This window comes from Calonectris borealis, chromosome 3 (genome assembly GCF_964195595.1).
Source record: "Calonectris borealis chromosome 3, bCalBor7.hap1.2, whole genome shotgun sequence".
NCBI classification, from domain to species: domain Eukaryota; kingdom Metazoa; phylum Chordata; class Aves; order Procellariiformes; family Procellariidae; genus Calonectris; species Calonectris borealis.
The window spans coordinates 127,885,991-127,903,877 of record NC_134314.1 but is presented as its reverse complement, the minus strand read 5'-3'; the positions used below and the strand labels follow the sequence as shown (position 1 = coordinate 127,903,877).

The window sequence follows — 17,887 nt, the reverse complement described above, 5'->3', positions numbered from 1 at the left end:
TGTACAGCGTTCCTGGAAGACCCCCGGTCGCTGGGATGTCCTCTGCTCAGCCGCAGGGACTGGTGCTGGGTTTTGGGTCTTGGCACGTCTGAAGGTTGCAAGGCCCTTTGATGCAAAGGAGGAGGGGGCAGGAGCTGGAGCCCCTTCACCTAAAAAAAGTGGGAAGCATCACTGGGGTGACGCGGAGGTGTGACTCCTATCTGAGCTGAGAATAAGATGCAGGGATCCGCAGCTAACGCTCCGAAACCACGGAGCATTTTGGGTCAGCAGCCACACCAAAAAACTGCATTGGGAGGAAAAAAATACTTCGATGCCATCTCGAATTGGTTTTATTCAGAATTTCCTACTGGAAAAAATGGGGGGCACTTTCTTTCGACTTGTACAAAATGAGAGAGCTCAACACAAAAGCATTTCCTTTCTGCTACACCAGTACGTGTCCTTGCTTTTATAAAAACACTGCTAGAGTGTTCTCTTTCCAGCTGAAATGGTCAGACGAGCTGAGTGCTCAACGGACAATTTATTTCAGCAGCCCAAACGAGCGTTTTTTGTCCAACCAACTTCCACGGACAAAAAATGGCCATTTCTAACTATAGCTCCTCCAGACATTTCCAAGCTGGGGTTATGGACAAAACCAAAAATACTTAAAAATAATTTCTAGGTGCATATCTAAGAGGTCATTCCAGCAGAGTAATTAATGAATTGCTGGTGATAGTCTTCATTAGGATGTGTATGAGGCCTAATCAGGTAGGAGTCAGGGCTCCTGTCCCAGGGAAGAGAACTTTTTCAAGACTGCGGTGTCAGATCCTTTCCTTTGATTTGCAAGAATATAGCTAATAACTTTTTCCAGTGGCTTTATTTTTTTTTTTCTCTCAGTAAGTGTTTGAATGTTCCTGCTAGAGCTGTTTACGGGCTGGTTACAATTTCATGGACAGGAAACTTCCACCACAACTTTTTAGCAAGATCTTCATCTGCAAAGCTTATGCTAATGTTTTTGCCCACAGTTTTGGCAGGAGAGTAGTTTTTGGTAACTTAAAAACACATCGTGCTTCTATTGTTTTTTATTAAATATGCCATGCTTTTTAAATTTTCTTCTCAGTTGGGCTGATGTTCCCATTTGAAAACCAATCAAAATCCTGGTTCCTAAGTTAAAAACAGTTTTGCTCCTCAACCTCCACGGCCGAACACGTCTATAAACCCGTTTCAGATAATAATCAAAACCAAATTATCTTCTGGAGAGCAGAAATCCTGCCGAATGGCATACCGCGCTTAAAAAAAAAATAGAAAATTAAATTTAAAAAATTTTAAAAATCAGCTTGCTGAAGGAACTGGTTAAAAAATGTTTCTCCAAGGCCAAAGAAGGAAACATGTACCGTCTGCTTGCCGCCAGCAACGGCTGTTTGTGCAAACCCCCACGGCTGGGAGAAGGGACAATGGGGCCGGGGGGGGACACCTGCGCCAGCAGCAGCCGGAGAAGAATAGGAGGAACTGGGCTTCCTCTGGGGACGTCCTCAAGGACGGGGGCGTGCAGCAAACCGCCCGCTCCCCCGGGCGAGGAGCGGGGCCCGGCAGCCCCGGCGCAGTGGGCAGGCTCTTGGCATGGGGTAGCGTTTTTCGCACGTGAAATTCGGGGGAGTTTGGGCAATGGGGAACTGGGTTGACTCCTGCTGACGCCAAACGCGGGCACTGGAGAGGCTGCTGCGTGTTTGCACGAGTGCACTTGAGTTTTGATGGTTTACAGCAACACCTTATTGGATATTAAGATTTTTATCACCTGCTTTTAAAGCCAGAAAATCTTACTACTATCAGAGCTGACTGGAACATTTTCCAGCTCAATATTTTTGAAGGATGATGCTTAGTGGCCGGTGTTGCTAAGAAGCGGGAATTAGCAGGGCCGTAACAGAAACAAAATCCGAAGTACCAGGAAGAGGCCGCTGCTTTATTTCCTTTCTAGCGATCACCGCTATTATATTTACGGCAACAGCAGGTGCGTTTGCTTGCATGCCTGGCAGTCGGGTAAAGACGACGACTCATTTTTGTTAGGGGTCTCGTAATCATGAAGCCGTGGCAGGGCGTTAGCGTGCTTGTTCGGCAACTCAAAGCAACTATTTCTGACATACTTTTCGGATGCAGCCGGGCATGGGGAGGTGTTCCTCCTCCCCTGCTCCCGCTCCGCCGGGCTTGCCCTCCCGGCAGGGTCAGCAGAGCCCCGGTGCTGGCTGCGATGAGCAAAGCCGGCCGCTTAACGCTTTAGCCAAGCTGCTGGAGACCCTGCGAGTTATTTAAAAATGCCTGGAAGGAAGTAGAAAAGCAAACAACGTTGAATACAAGGCGGGGGGGGGAGGAGAAAAACCTCTTCCAAAACCCGGAGCGTAACGGATGGAGAAAGGCTTTGCAAACAGCCACGAGCGCCGAAGCCGGCTACTGGGAAACATCTCTGCAACTGGGAGGGGAGCAAGCGGGGTCCCACCCTCGGGGGGGCATCCGTTTGCACCAGGTTGTTGTCTCGTCCTCGTATTCTCCTCCTGACACTGCAGAAGCAGTTAGAAGCTGGTTCCGAGGGAACGCGGCACAGTCACAATGGGACTTGGTGCCACAGCTTATTCGTTAATGCAATACTTGTCTCTGCAAGAAATATACAGCCTCTTCAGTTATTACTTATTTTTTATATATATATTACAATATTACACACGCAAACACATATGCATACCTCATATACAGATTTATAAACCTTATTCTACACATTTTTATCAACAGGTATATTAGAATTCCCTTTGGGCTACGGTAGGTTCTCCTAAGTCCGTCTGAGGAATATCACGCTCCGCAAATCCTCCCAGGATTTTTGCAGGGGCCTTTACGCAGAGAAAGAAAAATACTCCCTGTGAATAAATGCAACAAAGTCAACTTTATAAGAAAAGCAAATGAAAATATTTCGCATTCTTTAGCGATAATCACTCGGAATTATTTTTGTAAGACCTTCTTTTAGTGCTGCTAGTTTTTCTAAGTGGCTGTGTCAAAGAAAGGGCCTCAGCGTGGAGGGGAAGGATGTGTTTCCACCTTGCTTTCAGTTGTTAAAACAGCTGGAAAGGCTCGTGAAGCACTAACACAGCCAATGTTCCCCCCCGGGAGAGCAGAGGCGCTGCAAAAAGCCACTGCCGATGGCAGGCGGAGGCGGCTGAGCAGCCAGCAGGGACCAGGCCATGGCTGGGCGCATAGCCAGTGCTATTCTCCTTGATTCTGGAGCAGAGGGACGGCAGAGCCCCGGAGATGCTGCTACCCCCCGTGCCGAAGAGCATCGGCTTCGGGCATCGGGTCCACAAAGCCGTTTCTGCATCAGGCTACGCAAATCCCGCAGTCACCAGGATCTGGAGGCTTTTGAACAGCAAAGGTTTTTTAAAATAAGACGTTATCAGCGGCCCACATGAAAGGCAGCCCTATGGAGGGAGCACTTCCCTCTCCCGCGAGTCTCGCCGGCTTCGCCCGCCTGCCCGCCGGAGAAGAAACGCTGCCTTTTATCCCCAAAGGCTGGGGCCGGGCATCGTGCTGCGCGCCTCTGTTTATTTGTCCTGCCTTTCCCTCCGGGCTGCGGACGACGCTGCCCCTTCGAGGTGCAACGCTGGGACGGGGGGGGGCTGGATAAAAAGAGGGGTGCTGGGGTGGGGATGCTCAAAACCTGAACAGGCGTTTCAGCGGGAAAGCGGTTTGGCAGGCTCTCAGCGGGTGAGGACGTGGGGCCGGATCCCGTGTCCTACAAAAGTGGTGATTTTTTTACAGGTTCTGCTAGTTTCGGAGTGGAGACCTTCGTGAGCAACCGCAGGTGATAAGTGTGGAGTCGGGAAGGGTTGTTCGATGGTCACGGGCCAGTGGCTGGGGCCAGGGAAAATGCAGCTCGTGTGCCGGGCTCTGCCTCTCTTCTGGGAAAAACCGCCGTTCCCTGGGACGTTTTTCCACCTGCGGAAACACCTTTTCCCCTCCTCCTGCGGGCTTACCGAGGGCCAGCAGCAATCTGCTCTGCCCTTCATCCCCTTCTGCAAAGATCCCCGCAGGAAGCGGCCACCTTTCCCAGAGCAAATCAACTCCTGTTTAAAATTACACTTTGAAAAGTTACTGTAATTTGGCAAGCTGGCCCTGTTCCATGATAATGAAGGTAATCGCTTGCTTATGTGTACGAAGGCGGCACGGACGAGCCGTGCAGGCACAAGAGAAGGCGCATCCCTGCCCGCACCAGCAGTTGAATATATTTGTCCTCCTCCTGCTGTTGGCAGTTTTAGTGAGGAGAGCATCGTGTTTTGTCTCCCTGGGAAGAGGAATACAATAAGGATGGGAGCGGGAGGAAAATTAAAACACATGTGGCGAGGACAAGATGGGAGGGAGAGGCAGTGTGCATCCAAGCTCATAAACTGTCCCCCTCTCACTCGTTTTTATTGCCTTCAGCTATTTCCCTGGGTAGGAGTTTCCCATGTAAATTGTGTGTCTGTCTTTACTGGCAGCTGGGGAATGGCTCCGAAATGTTATTTTTATGAAGTTTGTTCCCCAATTAAATGGGTGGTTTAAAGGGCAGATGGTTACCAGGGCTGGGTTTCTCATCGCCCTGTCCTCTCTCCTGCCGTCCCAATGGCCGTGGTAGAGCTATACATTTTTTCTGGGGAGCTGCTTATGCTATCTATCATATGCTAACTATCGAGCCTTGGGATCTGCACTTGCTTTTCCGTTTATAGAAGGCTTTGCTGCTGTTATTTGTGTGTAGTGCAGCTGAACCAAGCGGTCCTGAGCTGGACTTGGGCTCTGCTGTGGCTGGTTTTGTACGTACCCAGAGCAATGGAAAAATCCTTTCCTCGGAAGTATTTGTAACCTACAGGAATTCTATCTGAACAGAAGGGTTAAATCCAGTGGGAGGGTTTCCATCTGCAGTCGGGGAGGGTGAAGCAAATGGGGTGGAGGTCCTTGCCCCTGTGCCACCGGAGGAGCCCCCCTCTGCTCCTGTCCCCTCCGGCACACGCAGGAGCTATGCGACCCTCCTTCAGCATGCTCATGGAAAGCACCGGCTCCATCACGGTCACTATAAAGATATACCAGCTATGTGTATGTATATATATCAGCCATAAAGATGCTGTTCCTACAACGGCACCTTCTCCATCGCTCTGTCACTGCTGGAGCTGCAAGGATGCTGTTCCTACAGCAGGGTGGAAAGTCCGAGCTCGGCTTTCGAGAATTTTTTAACTAAAAATTCCTGGCGGGAGGCAGATGAGGTCTCTCGCTGGGGCCCTCCCCGGGCATCCTCTCCACGTGCACTCCTGCGGACCGGCTGCACTGGGACCCCCGCTGCGGGCAAAGTTAAACCCCGCGTCTGAGCACCTGGGGGGCCAGAGCCTGGATGTGTCCCTCCGCAAGGCTCAGCCACAGCCTCGTCCTAAGCCCCCCGTGCAGCTCAGCGTGCTCACGGCTGGCGGGCGGAGAGGGAGAGGGGCTCGCACCCCCCGGCTCAAAGTCACGGCCAAAAGCTGTGTCTTTTAAAAAGGAGCAAAAAAGGTGCTTTTGGATGTAAAATGTCTTCTGGGGGCTGTTCTGAGAGCCTTTTCAAAAATAATGTTTTCTGCATTCCAGCAGCTCTGATGTAGCTCCCCAGGAGCCTGGAAAACAAGATTAAAAATGTGATAGTTTGATTGACAAATGCTGGATAAAATCCAACGGGGCCAGGTCCAAAAATGTTATTGATCTGACCTGATGCTGAACCGCAGCACCGAAATCGGAAGATCCGCGGTGTCAAGTTGTATTTCCTATGCGCACACTATTGATTTTGAGGTCTCTTACCTGCCAGGATTTCTATAAGTGTGTACGTGTCCCTATGCTGTGCATACCATAAGCAATAATTCACAATAAAATTGTGCGCTCTTCCGTTTTTATTGTAAAGGAGTTTCTACCTTGGCTCCGCAGCCTCGCAGGCTTTCGTTTCTCTTCTGTGGGACTCCCTGAGCCTTAGCTGAAGGGGTAATTACTCAATATTTAAAGAAAGAACCGAGATGTCGGGGATGTGGTTACAGTCACACCTTCAGCCACCCGTGAAACCCGGGGCTGTATCAGTCCCTGGAAGGAGCGGACATCATTAGGGTGGGTCAATGTAATTAATCTCTCCGGGCCGACATCCTCGGCTTCTGATTCTACTTCCAAAGGCTTCTGCTTGTTTATTTTCCAATTAAATTTAGCAGGAAGGGGGCAATTAAAAGAAAGGCATGAAAGCCCGGCGGCTCGGCTGGTATCACAGGCTGCAGCGCAATGGAGCTGCGTTATCTCCATCTCCCCAGGCTCTGCACTCCACAGATAAAGATTTTCTTTTAATTCCCATTTAGCGACCAGAACTATCACAGCCCACAATCTCTATCTTCCCCTTCTCCTTGCCCCAACGTATCACTGTTTGCTTTCTGCAGCACGACTCTCCCAGGGGGACGAAAACGATTGCTCTTATCGAGCATCCTCCTCCTCCTCCCACCCGCAGCACCTTTCCCCGCACCGCTAGCCTGTGGCTAAGCGTTTGGGATGGCCCTGCTTGAACCAGCCGGGGCAAGCGGGGATGCGAAGCGCGTGGGATAGGGGCCAGCAAGGAGAGCGCAGCAGCACCGGTACGAACACAGCGCTTCAAACCCCGTCCCGGTGCTCTCCGGAGGGGTTTTGGGGGGGCTGCCGCTTCCATTTCGGCATGCCCCTAACAGTTAAACACTTGCTTTGCTGCCCCTCCGGATGAACCCGCAGTCTTCACGCCGCAGGAGCGTGCTTCCCACCCCGCGCGGCTGGGGGACACCTAGCTGCCTCTGCTGGCACGGAGAAAATAACTCCCTAACTTGGGATACGCTCCGCAGGGCTTGATTTTGCCGGGTTCGGCTGAGGAGCCAGGTTTGCTAAGGGCTGAGATAATTGCCTCCCCCCGAGCCCTGCGACAGGCTGGGTCTGCAGGGAGCCCTTTGCTGGCAGCAGCTCTCAGCCGGGCGCCATCAGGGACGTCTTTAAGTCGCTCCTTTTGGGCAGAGCTGACCGCAAACCCTGAGGAAGCGTCCGAGGGTGAAGCTGGGTATCTGTGCCGCCCAAACCACCCACCGCCCTGCCACCACGCAGGCACGGCAGGCACCAGCCCCTTGGGTTCTCTTGGGTTGCTGCACCTGGGTGGAGCCCCCTTCCCCAGGTGAGGGGGATCGGGGCCGTGCTCGTTAGGGCTTGATGAGCATCAGGTTTGTCCAGCTGCAGCTATTTCACTCGGCTGCTCCCCCAGCACACTTCTTCTGAGAGCTTGGGCTGTGAGGACCTTCTCTGTGCTGTGCATCAAATATTGCTCCAAATTCAAGGTGTGTTGGTCCTACGGACTCCAGATGAGCATCTGCGGACTTTGCTACAGCAGGTAGGGGATGAAATGGCTGTACTGTGCGTTGTTAAACGGCCTGGTGAAGCTTCTTAGAGGTGTTTTTGTCTCGGCTCTGGTGGTGCTGTAGCTGCTGGGTGGTAATTCCCAAGAAGCTGTTTTGGTGGAGATTGCCGCAGGACTGAGCTATGGTGCATCCTGGACCGCTCTGGCTTTGGAGGTGTTGAGCTGTCGGGCTCCTCATCTTGGTTATGAGACCGACCGCTGCCTTAAGGCAACGGGCAAGGCTCCGGCTGGCGCACGGTGACCTACCGAGGGCTGCATGGGTTTGTCTTGGGAGAGCCCAAACCCAGGGCCACCCTCTCCCAAGGAGGAGGGAGCTGAAGTGATCTGGCCCTTTCCCCGGTGGGTTTGCCTTTGGTGAGGGTGATGGGTTGCGCTGTTTCTTTGTTGGGGGCCACAGGAAAACGAGTTGCCTGTTGCTGGTTAAATGATGCTGTTGGTATTTTGGGTTGTTCTCTTGGAGAACGTGCTCTTTGGGAAAGCGCGGGGGAAACGGGGCCCCAACCATGTATTTTTATGGGCTCCCAGCTGTACAGCAAAAATCAGTGTGGTGTTTGCATCATGCTTCAGCGTATTTATGCAACGTGTTGGCAAAACGCAGGTCAAAATGTTCATGCAACATTTGCCTTTTATTTACTTGCAAAAAGACCAGGCAACTCCCTCTTCCCAGAAACAGCGTTAATGGTCTGCGGAAAGGACGGCGTGGTAAATAAAAGCACGGGACCCTGGTGGTGGTTCCTGACTGCTTGATTTGATTTCTGGATATTGCGAGGAACTTCGTATGGTTTTCTACTGCAGAAAATAACAAAGTCATCTTGCTAAAGGATAAAAAATATTTTTTTTTTTTTTAAATCTTGGAATAAATCTCCTCTAACAAACCCGTTAGCAGAATAAGCCAGGGCAAAACTGGAACAAACTGGCAGGATTCACATGCAATACAAAGGCTTCTAGTATCTACATGGCAATGTGGTGCTTAACTTATTATGTGGGGGTTTCCTCAATACGCTGTTTCTGTTTAATCGCGGTGAAACAAGCACAGATGTGAACTCCCCTGTCCCAGCACCCAAAGCTTGTTGTGCCCTTTAATGGTCTGAAAACCTTGTTATTCGTTAATTAAGTACAACTGGCCCAACAGATGCTGTGTGATTAATGAGTGGAAGGGCTGTTACTTGGTGACTCAAAGCATTGAGGAGGGGGGCTTGGGGCCGAGGGTGGGCTCCTCTCTCTGCTTGGGGCGTGTTTTGCTCTCCAGCTGCTACAGCATTCAAAACCAGCTCGTACGGAGAGTGTTATCCTTTGGCCCTCTTACCCCGTGCTTGGAAAATTCATATTAAATCCCAGTGTAAGTGTCCAGCAGAGGTGATGTTTTTGATGGAGTAAGTGAATACCCGCCTGGATGGAAGGAAATAGCGAGTGAGGAGAGGAAGGAGCCGTCCCCACCCAAACACCCCCTCGCTTCTGAGCATCAGCACAGCCTCTATCTCTCTTTGTGCCTCCCTTTTTTTTCCTAGAGGAAGGGGAGAGATCTGCTCTTTGCATGGCAGCCCAGGTTTATGGGCTTTTTTCAACCCTGGCAGTGTGAAGTTTAAGGACCCTCCCCGCAGCTTTATCAGCTTCCGCAGTTTCTTGCTGTTGTCAATGTTTCTCCAACATTGAAGCAACTTTCAGGCTGGGAGGAGGTTGGGTGGGGTTTTTTTTAGCCTTCCTGAGAGTAGATGCGATGGGGGCTCTGTGCTGCTGAGCTGGAGGCGGTACCCGGGCCAGCCCTGCCTGCTGCTTGTGCCCACGCAGGGGGTTTCTCCCCATGCGATGCTCTGTTCCCTGGCTGGCCATGTGGTTTGTGGCTCTCCCGGGGTTGGCAGAGGTGATCAGCGTGGGCTCCCAATCCCAGGTGGACTTTGAATGCCTCCTGCTTTTCAGCAGCAATGGCCAAAAGTGGATTTTCCACCTATTTCTGAGCTGTTTTCAGCAGAGCTGCTCAGCTGTGTAGGTACCCAATGTTCAAAACAACCTCATTATCAAATCAAGCTGTGTCGTATCTTTTGCAGATAAAACCCAAGCTGTTCTTGCCCTTATCTTGTGTGCAGACCTTGGGCAGCGTGGATGGGTGCTCCTCCTGGCTATGCCCTGGTCCTGCTTCTCTGCACCTGAAATCCTTTGAGCATCCTCCAGTGGGGGGGGGGGGGCTGCCAGGTCTGGTCAGAGCATGAGATGCTGAGCTGGCAGCATAAGACCAGGAGATGGTGGCAGCACCTCTGTTAGCAGGACATCTCTGGGCGAAATAGCAACAGCCATCGGTGCTGAGACAGCAGCTTCGTGCTGCGAGTTGCTGGTGGCACCAGCTGAGGTTCCCTGTTATCCCTGTGCTTCTCTGGTGGGATCCCTGGGTCTTGGCTGTCCCTCTCCTGGCTTGCTTGGGCGAGATGTTTGCAGGTGCTCTGAGGGGTCTCTGCCAGGCGGGAGGGAGCTGATGCAGGGTGTTATTAGCAGCTCTAACGATAATGGGTAACATGCTGCTGGAGGTCAAGTAAGGACAGTGGCCCCTGCCTTTGGGCTGATAGCCTCCCCGGGCGGGGTGCTGGGGGCCAGAAGGTGCCTGGCAGAGGGAGGCTGAGCTATGCTACTGGTGCTGGGCTCCTGGGAGCGATTTTTGTGCTCTGCCTTAACCTGTCTAACCCTGCCGGCAGCGACGCGCTCGGCAGCGGGACTAACCAAAGCGCATCTGCTCGCGGGCTGGTGTATGCTCGCCTCCGTTGCCCGTCCTCTCCCACGGGACAGCTCCAGCTCGCGGTGGTCCCACGCTGGTCTGGTTTTTGTCCCCTCCGCGGTGGTCAGACCTCAGCGGCGCCAGCCCACCTCGCCCCTGCGCGCTTACACCCAGATACGCCAAACATCGTCTCTCTTTCTTCCTCTCCAAATTAACACGGGCACTGATAATCTCTGGCTGACTAATAAATCATGTTGTGCAACGATGGTAACAATAGCTATTAAAAAAAAAAAGGTAATGTTAAGCGTTCCCAGTCTCCAAAAGCAACTTGTGCTGCAGACTGAGGAAGGGGCTGAGTAAACAGAGGGGTCTGGCCGCTGTCCCCGGCGGGCTGCCAGCCACCCCGCTGTCGTGGCCGGGGGGACGCATGCAGGGCTGCCGGCCCTCGGGGTCCGAGCTCTGCTCTCTGCGGGCTTTGGCCACGTCTGTCCGTCTGCTAGAGGTGTTCAAGCACATGTTCAAGAACATTCCATGTTCAAAACATGGAATACCAGGGGATTGACCTAAAAACGTTGAGCCTTGGGGAGAAAAGAGTGTGCAAGGATTTTTAATTGGTTTAGATTCTATAGGGGGGACTCTTCCCAGGCTCTTTTTCCTGCAAGTGGAAGGGCTGGACCATAGCTGGAATATTAGGCTCTTGTAGAAAGGACCTGGTAGCAGCAGCAGGGGCTCTAAGAAAACTACAAAGTTATAACTCTGAAAGCCATAAGAAAGCTGCCCGAGCTCGTTATGGGCACAGATTTGTTTACACACAAGTCTGTGCGAAAGGAAAGGCTCCCCAGATGCTCGGGGGAAGAGGACATCAGCGGCATTCGTCCCTGGGCAGCCTCCTGGGGCTGGGGACCTGCCCCCGGGGAGCAGCAGCCTCCTTGCAAGGAAACACCTCGTGGGACGAAGGGCAGAGTCCCCAGTAACTAACACCAAGGGATGTTTTGCCTCTTAACTTGTTGTTACGGTGATTTTTTTCTTTTTTTTTTTTTTTTCCCTCGTGTCCGCAAGCTCGGTGCCTTGCAAGTGCTGAAACTGCTGACTAGTTTGTATCGGGTGGTCTGGGGCGGCGTATCGATGGGGCGTATGAAATGCGGTGTCGTAATAACCTCTCGCCATGTCCTCCTCGCAGATGGAGCGCATTTAAGAAAACAAGAGCATTAAATGAGATGCTGTCCCTTAGCGCTTGCATGCGGAGGGACCTCTCCTCCCACCGACGTGCTGGTAGGGTGAGCAGTGTTATACAACAAATGCTTCTGGGGGAGTTACGCTGTACTCCTGGGGAAGGTGGAGAAGAGGACAAACAAAAATTAAAAAAAACAACAACCCCTCTTTTTAATTTCAGAGGGAGATTTAGGGATTATTAATGTTGGAATCCCACCAGGACACCTGGCTAATGCACACACCCTCTGGCCGCAAAAATAAACCGTGGGATTTCTACGGCCAAAGGATCCAAGCCATCCTGTTAAGCTTGGTCTGGGATGTTGAGCTGGGAGAAGTCGGAGTGGTAATTTGCCTGCTGATGACCTGAAGCATTTTTTGTGGCAGTGGCAGAGTAAGAGCCTGCACCTGGGTGCTGCTGCAGCAAAAAAATGCTTCAGCTCTGCCGAATGCCCTGTTATTCCTGAATCTCATCATATATCCCGGTCGTCTGCTTTGCTGGGCGAGCTGTTAGATGGTTTGGCAATGCGGGGGGGTTGTGCTCCCCGGCCTCCTCAAGGATGTTCCTGGAGCGGTGGCTGGAGCAATGCGGCCGGGGGAATTGCAATCCGCCTTCCCGACCAGGGGTTGCCTAAGAAAAGGAAAACTGGGTCATTTCATCTGCTCCTGCAGTTACTGGCCCTCAAATACATGCTGGTGAAAGATAATTGCTAATTGCAAAAGCATGGGGAAGTTTTGCACATTTTTTTCCCAAAGTTGTGTGCCTGTTCTTTGCGGGGAGCTGGCTGCAAGGGCAAAATATGGTGAGAAAACATTTTTAGCATACTCTGATGCCTTTTTTTTTTTTTGCATAGCTTGGGATTCTCCCCTGTCAATAGTAAATGCTGGAAGGGATTTCCATTTTAGCTCATTCCATCTGGTAACTGCACTTTTATCCCCCAGTGCAAATGAATAAAGGTTATTAAATACTCATAGCAAGGACTGTGAAGTACTGATATGGATACTGGAAATTCAGATGTGTGCCCACTCTTCAGAGCCTGCAGCAGCCCTTGTGCAACACTGGGCCTGACAGATTAAAAAAAAAAGTAAAAAAATTAAAAAAAACCCCACCCTAAACCCACAGAGCACCCTAAGCAGAAGCGAGATAAGCGTGGCCGTGGTTCCTGGCTCACGCAGAGCCCGAGGGCAGGACCGCAGGCTGAGCATCCCTGCTCCCTCCACGGAGGTGCCGTTGCTAGCCCTAATTTTGGCCAACATTTTCGCTTTTCTGCAGCTGCTTCACCCCACCCAGCTCCTCCTGCGTGGACTGAACAACCGCAGCCGTGCGAGGTCGTGGTGTTTGATAGCTACGATGCTTCGGCAGCGTTATGTTGCGTTTCAAAATAAGAGACAAAGCATTGCTTTGCTTAGAAAACGCTGGGGGCTCCCGTGATTTGGTCTCCAAGTGCCTCAGAGCTGGGTGTGGGGAGAAATGGTTTCACTGAAGTTTTTTTTTTTTCCTGAAGTTTTTGCTGCTTTTTTTTTCCCCTCCCTTGAAATTGTAAAACTTCAGCAAAACTTAAGACCAGAGGCTCAAAGCTGAGGTTTTTCGCATAAACAGATGCTACTTTCAAAGCAGTTATTCTCCAGTATATTGAGGAAAATATTGCATAAGGGAAATATTGTACGAGTATGGGAGGAGAAGAGAAAAGCAGGGGCGTACCCGAGTTGCTAACCATCCTGCGGTCTAACAAGGAGCTTTCTGTGCACCCACAGCTTCGCTGCACCTCCTGTTCCTGCCTGCAAACGCAGCACAGGTACTTGAATTCACTGCAGCCTCCAAAGTGCTATAAAGATGAATAACGCACATTGACCGGGACCTCCAGCAGCCGATGCCGGCTGCGTTCCCGCAGGGAGTGGGGTGTATGGACATGGGGCAGCATCTTCTCCAATAACCCTCCCTAAAACCCCAGTGGGTAAGCGCTATCCCAATCGGCTCTCGTTCTTGCGAGACTATAATGACATATTTCATCGCAAATGGCTTTTTCCAGCGCGGATTTGACACCTCTCCTGTGCTGGTGGACGTCCAGCAGTGACCATCCAGAGCCGGGCTTGCCGGGCGGCCGCAGCGAGCCCTGGGAAACCAGCCTGAGCAGGAGGGTGGCCGTGGGCGGGCGAGCGAGTCGCTGCCTGTCTAAATATTGAATTGACGCGGAAAGAAAGGATTGCACCATTTCTCTTTCAGGTGATCTGCGAGGACTTGTTTCCCCTCTGTATTTATGGCTCATAAGGTTTCTTTCCCACGGAAAAAAGGTTGTCCTTATTACGTAGGAATGTCAAGCTGTGGGAAACATCTCTGACCTAGAGGCAAGCTTGGGTGGCAGGCAACGCAGAGGAGTCTTGAAGATGCCGTTAGCTTCAGCCTTTAGTTTTGCTCTTGCAATAGGAAGGGAAAGAAACTGGTCTCCGTTAGGGCTGCGAAGGAGATGAACGAAGTGGAGCACGTGTCGCAGGGCTGGCTGTCCTCACCACCTCGAGGACGTGCAGAGCCGTGGCCGAGCGAGGACCATAGCGTGCCACCAGCACAGTGCCCTGTTTGCCCGTAAAACCGGGAGCAGGGGGGTCCGAGGTGGTCGCCGTACTCCGTGTCCTCCTCCCTTGGTGCCAGAGGGGGAATCCCGAAGGAAGCACCATCGCGCTCGCAGATCCAGCCTCCACCAAACGTGACCCCACCAGTGGGGACCGTCAGGTCCGGAAAGGGCGGTGGGGTCCCGGGTGGAGGTTTCGGGGGCTCTCGTCGATGTTTAGGACAGTCACGCACACGCATAAATGAAGGTGGCTCCAAATGTCTGCGGCTTCCTTCCTGGAGCAGAGCCACGGGAGCGGTGGGCTTTTTTTATTAAATATTAATTTCCTCCCTTCATAGACTGTTTACTCGTAACGCACAATTTCCTGCCTGCTTTCCCTCGCCCTCCTGTTAGGGTTTCTGCGTTCGTGGCTTTTTTCTCCCCAAATTTCCTGGCTGAGGTTTGCCGCCTGGCAGCCCCATGCATGGATGGGAAAGAATTCAGGGGGCACAAACTGGCTTAAATGGGGGTTGGCTTGCTCTGGCTCTGCAACCTAAACACCAACTCCTTGCTGCTGAGCTAAGCGTGATTTAATTCCCACACCCCCTGGGCCCAGGAGGGACCGCTGTGACTCAGTGCGGCGGGCGCTGGCCGCACCATCCCTCCACCTCCATCTCCAACACACCCAGCTGGCTGGTTTCTTCTTTTTCTTCTTTTTTTTTTTTGCTGTCCCAGCCCAGCTGCATTGAATTGCTTTTCCTCTCCCCCGTTACCTCCCGCTGATGCACTCGCTCATGTGAAGGAGATGGGTTCGGAGGCAGCCGAAACCTGCTGGGGGGAAATGTGAAGGAAAAGGCAGGGTTGTAAACAAAGGGGAGGCGTGGGGAAGGGATGGGTGTTGCCCTGCCTGGGCAGCAATTCCTGGAAGGAAAGGGAGGGTGGAAATCCTCCGAAGGGATGAGCAGCTCCCCCGGACCCTCCCCGACTCGCAGGAGCGGCAGTCGGGGCTCGGTCGGGTGGTGTGGGATGCGTTTGCTTCTACCTCCCTTCTTTATAGCTTGGAGAGCGGGTTAAAAAACTAACACAGCCCAAATGACCAGGGATTGATCACGGGATGTGGCGCGACAAGGTCATGAAATTCAACCTGCAGTGGTGGAAGAAGGATAATTCATTCTTTGCTTTCGAAAGTGGTCTTATTGTTCTGCTAACAGTATTTCTGCAAGCAAATCGGTCTTGTGTGCATCTTTCATCCCCAGAAAGATAAAATGTGCATGGCATAGACTGGATCTCGGGTCGTTTGCGTGCGCTGCCCCTTTTGGGGGACCCTCCGGGGCGGCCCCGCGTGGGCTGGGGTTTGAGCTAACTCTGGCCGCTGCCGTAGAAATGGAGGCAGCAGCATCCCGGCCGCGCGGGGGGAGATGCCTCGCCGTGGCGATGGTTAACGAATGTGTGCCCATAGTGTGTGTGGTTTTGGGAAGACTGCTCCCAAATTAAGGTCCCCAGCAGCCAGGCAGCGCTGCCGCCCTTGGTACCTCCTCCGTGATGCTGCAGCTCCGCTCTGCCCTCGCTGTGCACCTTTTCCAGGCATCTCCAAGAAGTATTTTTGTGTGCATTTCGCTTTTGTTTGCTTTTTCGGGCTGCCGAGCTGGCAGGAGAGCCCCGAGAACAACAGCACGGATGCAGGCAGGCATCAAGGGACAAAGGGTCAGAGCATCCCGATGTCCAACCACCTCTGTGCTGTGTTAACGATTGCTTTGGAGGAAATTTGAGGTGCAATGAGAATAGTCAGGCTTGCTGCTGACTGAGGAGGCTGCGATGTGCTGCCGGCACGGTTGGGGTGGGGGGAAGAGTGATCCCATAGAAAAAGGGGGGGTTACAAACTGGGGAGCTGCTGATCCGCTCCCAGCAGCGCAAGGAGGCTGACAGCCCCCTGCTACGGGACGCGGTCGCCCCAGCCCCTCTCCCCATCTGCTGCCAAGGAGAGGTCCCATCAGGGGGTGTGTTAAGAAGCAAGATGAGCCTACAGCTCAAATGTGGGTGGTTTTTTTTGTTTTTAAGAAGCTTGGCAGAAAAGTATCTTGCAGCACATGAAAACGTTGAGGTCATCCCCCCGGGGACCCCATGCAGAAGGAGCTGAGCTGGACTGCTCTCGCCGAGAGCTTTGCAGTTTGTGTCTTCCAGAACTAGGCTCTTTTTGAGGCATTTCTTTAGTTATACCCAGCAAATGCTCGTCTTCGGAAGAGGAGGATGAGGCTAGGCAGACTGCCCGGGGGGGGGGCAGGTGCCCTTGGTTTGCCCTGGGAGTGGGGGTGCAGCGAAAGCAGCACTTGCCCTTCCAGTGACATGAGAGCAACCCCAAGAAAAATCTTGTTTTCCTTTATGCTAATGAAATTTGTCACTCAGAGGCAAAAGAAATTGGATATTTATAGCTGACGTGCAGCGTGAGGAGCTGAAAGAAAGATTAGCCCAACTCACTTTCCGCTTCCCCGCTGTGAGCGTGGATGCCGGCTCTGGGCATCTCTTCCACAGTACCTCTCACTGGGAATAGCGTGGGCTTTTTATTCCTATTTCTTTCTTTTTTCCTCCTTTTCTTTTTTTTTCCCATTTCTTTGCAAATCCAGAATTATATTCTGGGAGAAAGCACGGCTTTTGGGAGCCCCAGCCCGTGCCCTTCTGGGGCCCCGTGCTTTTGCAGAGCGTGCCCCTGGGTTTCGGTCGAGCTTCGCGTGTGCCCACCTCTTTGCAAGAAGCTGCTCTGGCTCTTTGCGGGGAGCTCAGTAGAAGTTACGGATGTGTCGGGAGCCAGCTGGTAAGCATTGCTGGAGCTTTATTTCTAGTGTCATCAAAGCCAGCTGAATCCAGTATAAACAAGTGAGTTATCGTTAGCTAATGTTATTCAATATAAGCCTCATAATATCACCATATATAAACAGAAAGTCAAGGGGAAGCCAAGGATAAGCCCTGTCCATGTGAGCTGGCCCCTGTTTTTTGATGGTTTTGTTTTCCAAGGCACAGGGTTCAGCTGCACGTCGTGCCTAAAGTAGCGAGAAGTGGCTGGCGCTTCATTGCCAGGAGGGCTCTGGGTTGAAACTCCAAAGATCTGGATCCCAAGTTCAGCAAATGCATTGGAATAACTGTTCCCTTCGCTCCTCCCCCTGCTTCTAGCTCGCATCCCGTGGGATTTGGGCCTTGGAGGCTGCAGAAGCTGCCGCTGGGTCTATTTTCTCACCCGGGACATGTGATGCTATAGCTCCCAGAGCAAGGAATTCCCGGTCATTCCCAGCCCGGCAGTATGCGGAGCCGGGTCCCACTCTGACCCGCTTCTCAAATGCCTAGAAATCCCTAAACCAGTCATTTACCTGCGGACTGCATTCGCTCACGTGGGAAGTCTTGTGCTTAACCGCCGGCAAGTAATGAACTGCAAAGACTTTGCGAAGTGGGAAATAAAAGTCTGTTCCCACCCAGGCCAAAATAAGTAAATAAATGTGTAGATATTTCCTTTGCATCTCAGGCCCTGGAATTGCGTGATGCTTCAGCTTTCATTTTAAAAAAAAACCAAAGTTGTTTGGTTGTGGAGAAATGCTCAGAAACCTACCCCATCCTTAAAACCCCAAAAGCAAATAAGACAGCTTTAAAAAAAAAAAAAGCAAAAAAAAAAGATTACAAAACGCTGTTGGCGTGATCCTAAGGCATAATTCCGAGCAGAAGCCGGGCCGTGACTCGTGCGGCTCCTGAAGCAGCGGGCGATGCTAGCCCACCTGCCCTGGGCAGGGGCTGGCCCCTTTCCTTCCAGACCCGGGGGAGCATCTCCCCGCACCGCCGCCTCTTCGGGAATAACAGCCAGGCTGGAAACTTTTCACTTTAGTGGTTTTAACAGAAACCCACGCGTGGCCGGAGCCGGTGCCGTACATCCCGAGCGGGTTGGGATGCCTGTCCTGCAGCCGAGGCAGACGTGCCCTCTTCTGGCTGAGCTTCAGAGAGGCCGTCGGGGCTCGTTGAGCCTGGGATCGCTAACGA

General features: G+C 52.2%; 1 protein-coding gene across 10 annotated transcripts in view; it reads left to right on the top strand.

Moving 5' to 3' along the window:
• The first annotated feature begins 6,443 nt into the window (after positions 1-6,443).
• Positions 6,444-17,887, top strand: part of GZF1 (GDNF inducible zinc finger protein 1) — a 61,909-nt gene continuing 50,465 nt past the window's right edge. For 3 of the 10 annotated variants that reach the window (XM_075147871.1, XM_075147870.1, XM_075147868.1), the window contains exon 1: positions 6,669-7,384. In XM_075147871.1, the coding sequence (XP_075003972.1) occupies positions 7,356-7,384 (29 nt within the window). In that variant the 5' untranslated portion in view covers positions 6,669-7,355. Of the gene's footprint in view, positions 6,615-6,664; positions 7,385-17,887 lie in introns of those variants that run through there. The other 7 variants (XR_012673284.1, XR_012673283.1, XR_012673280.1 and 4 more) reach the window with 6 other exon arrangements.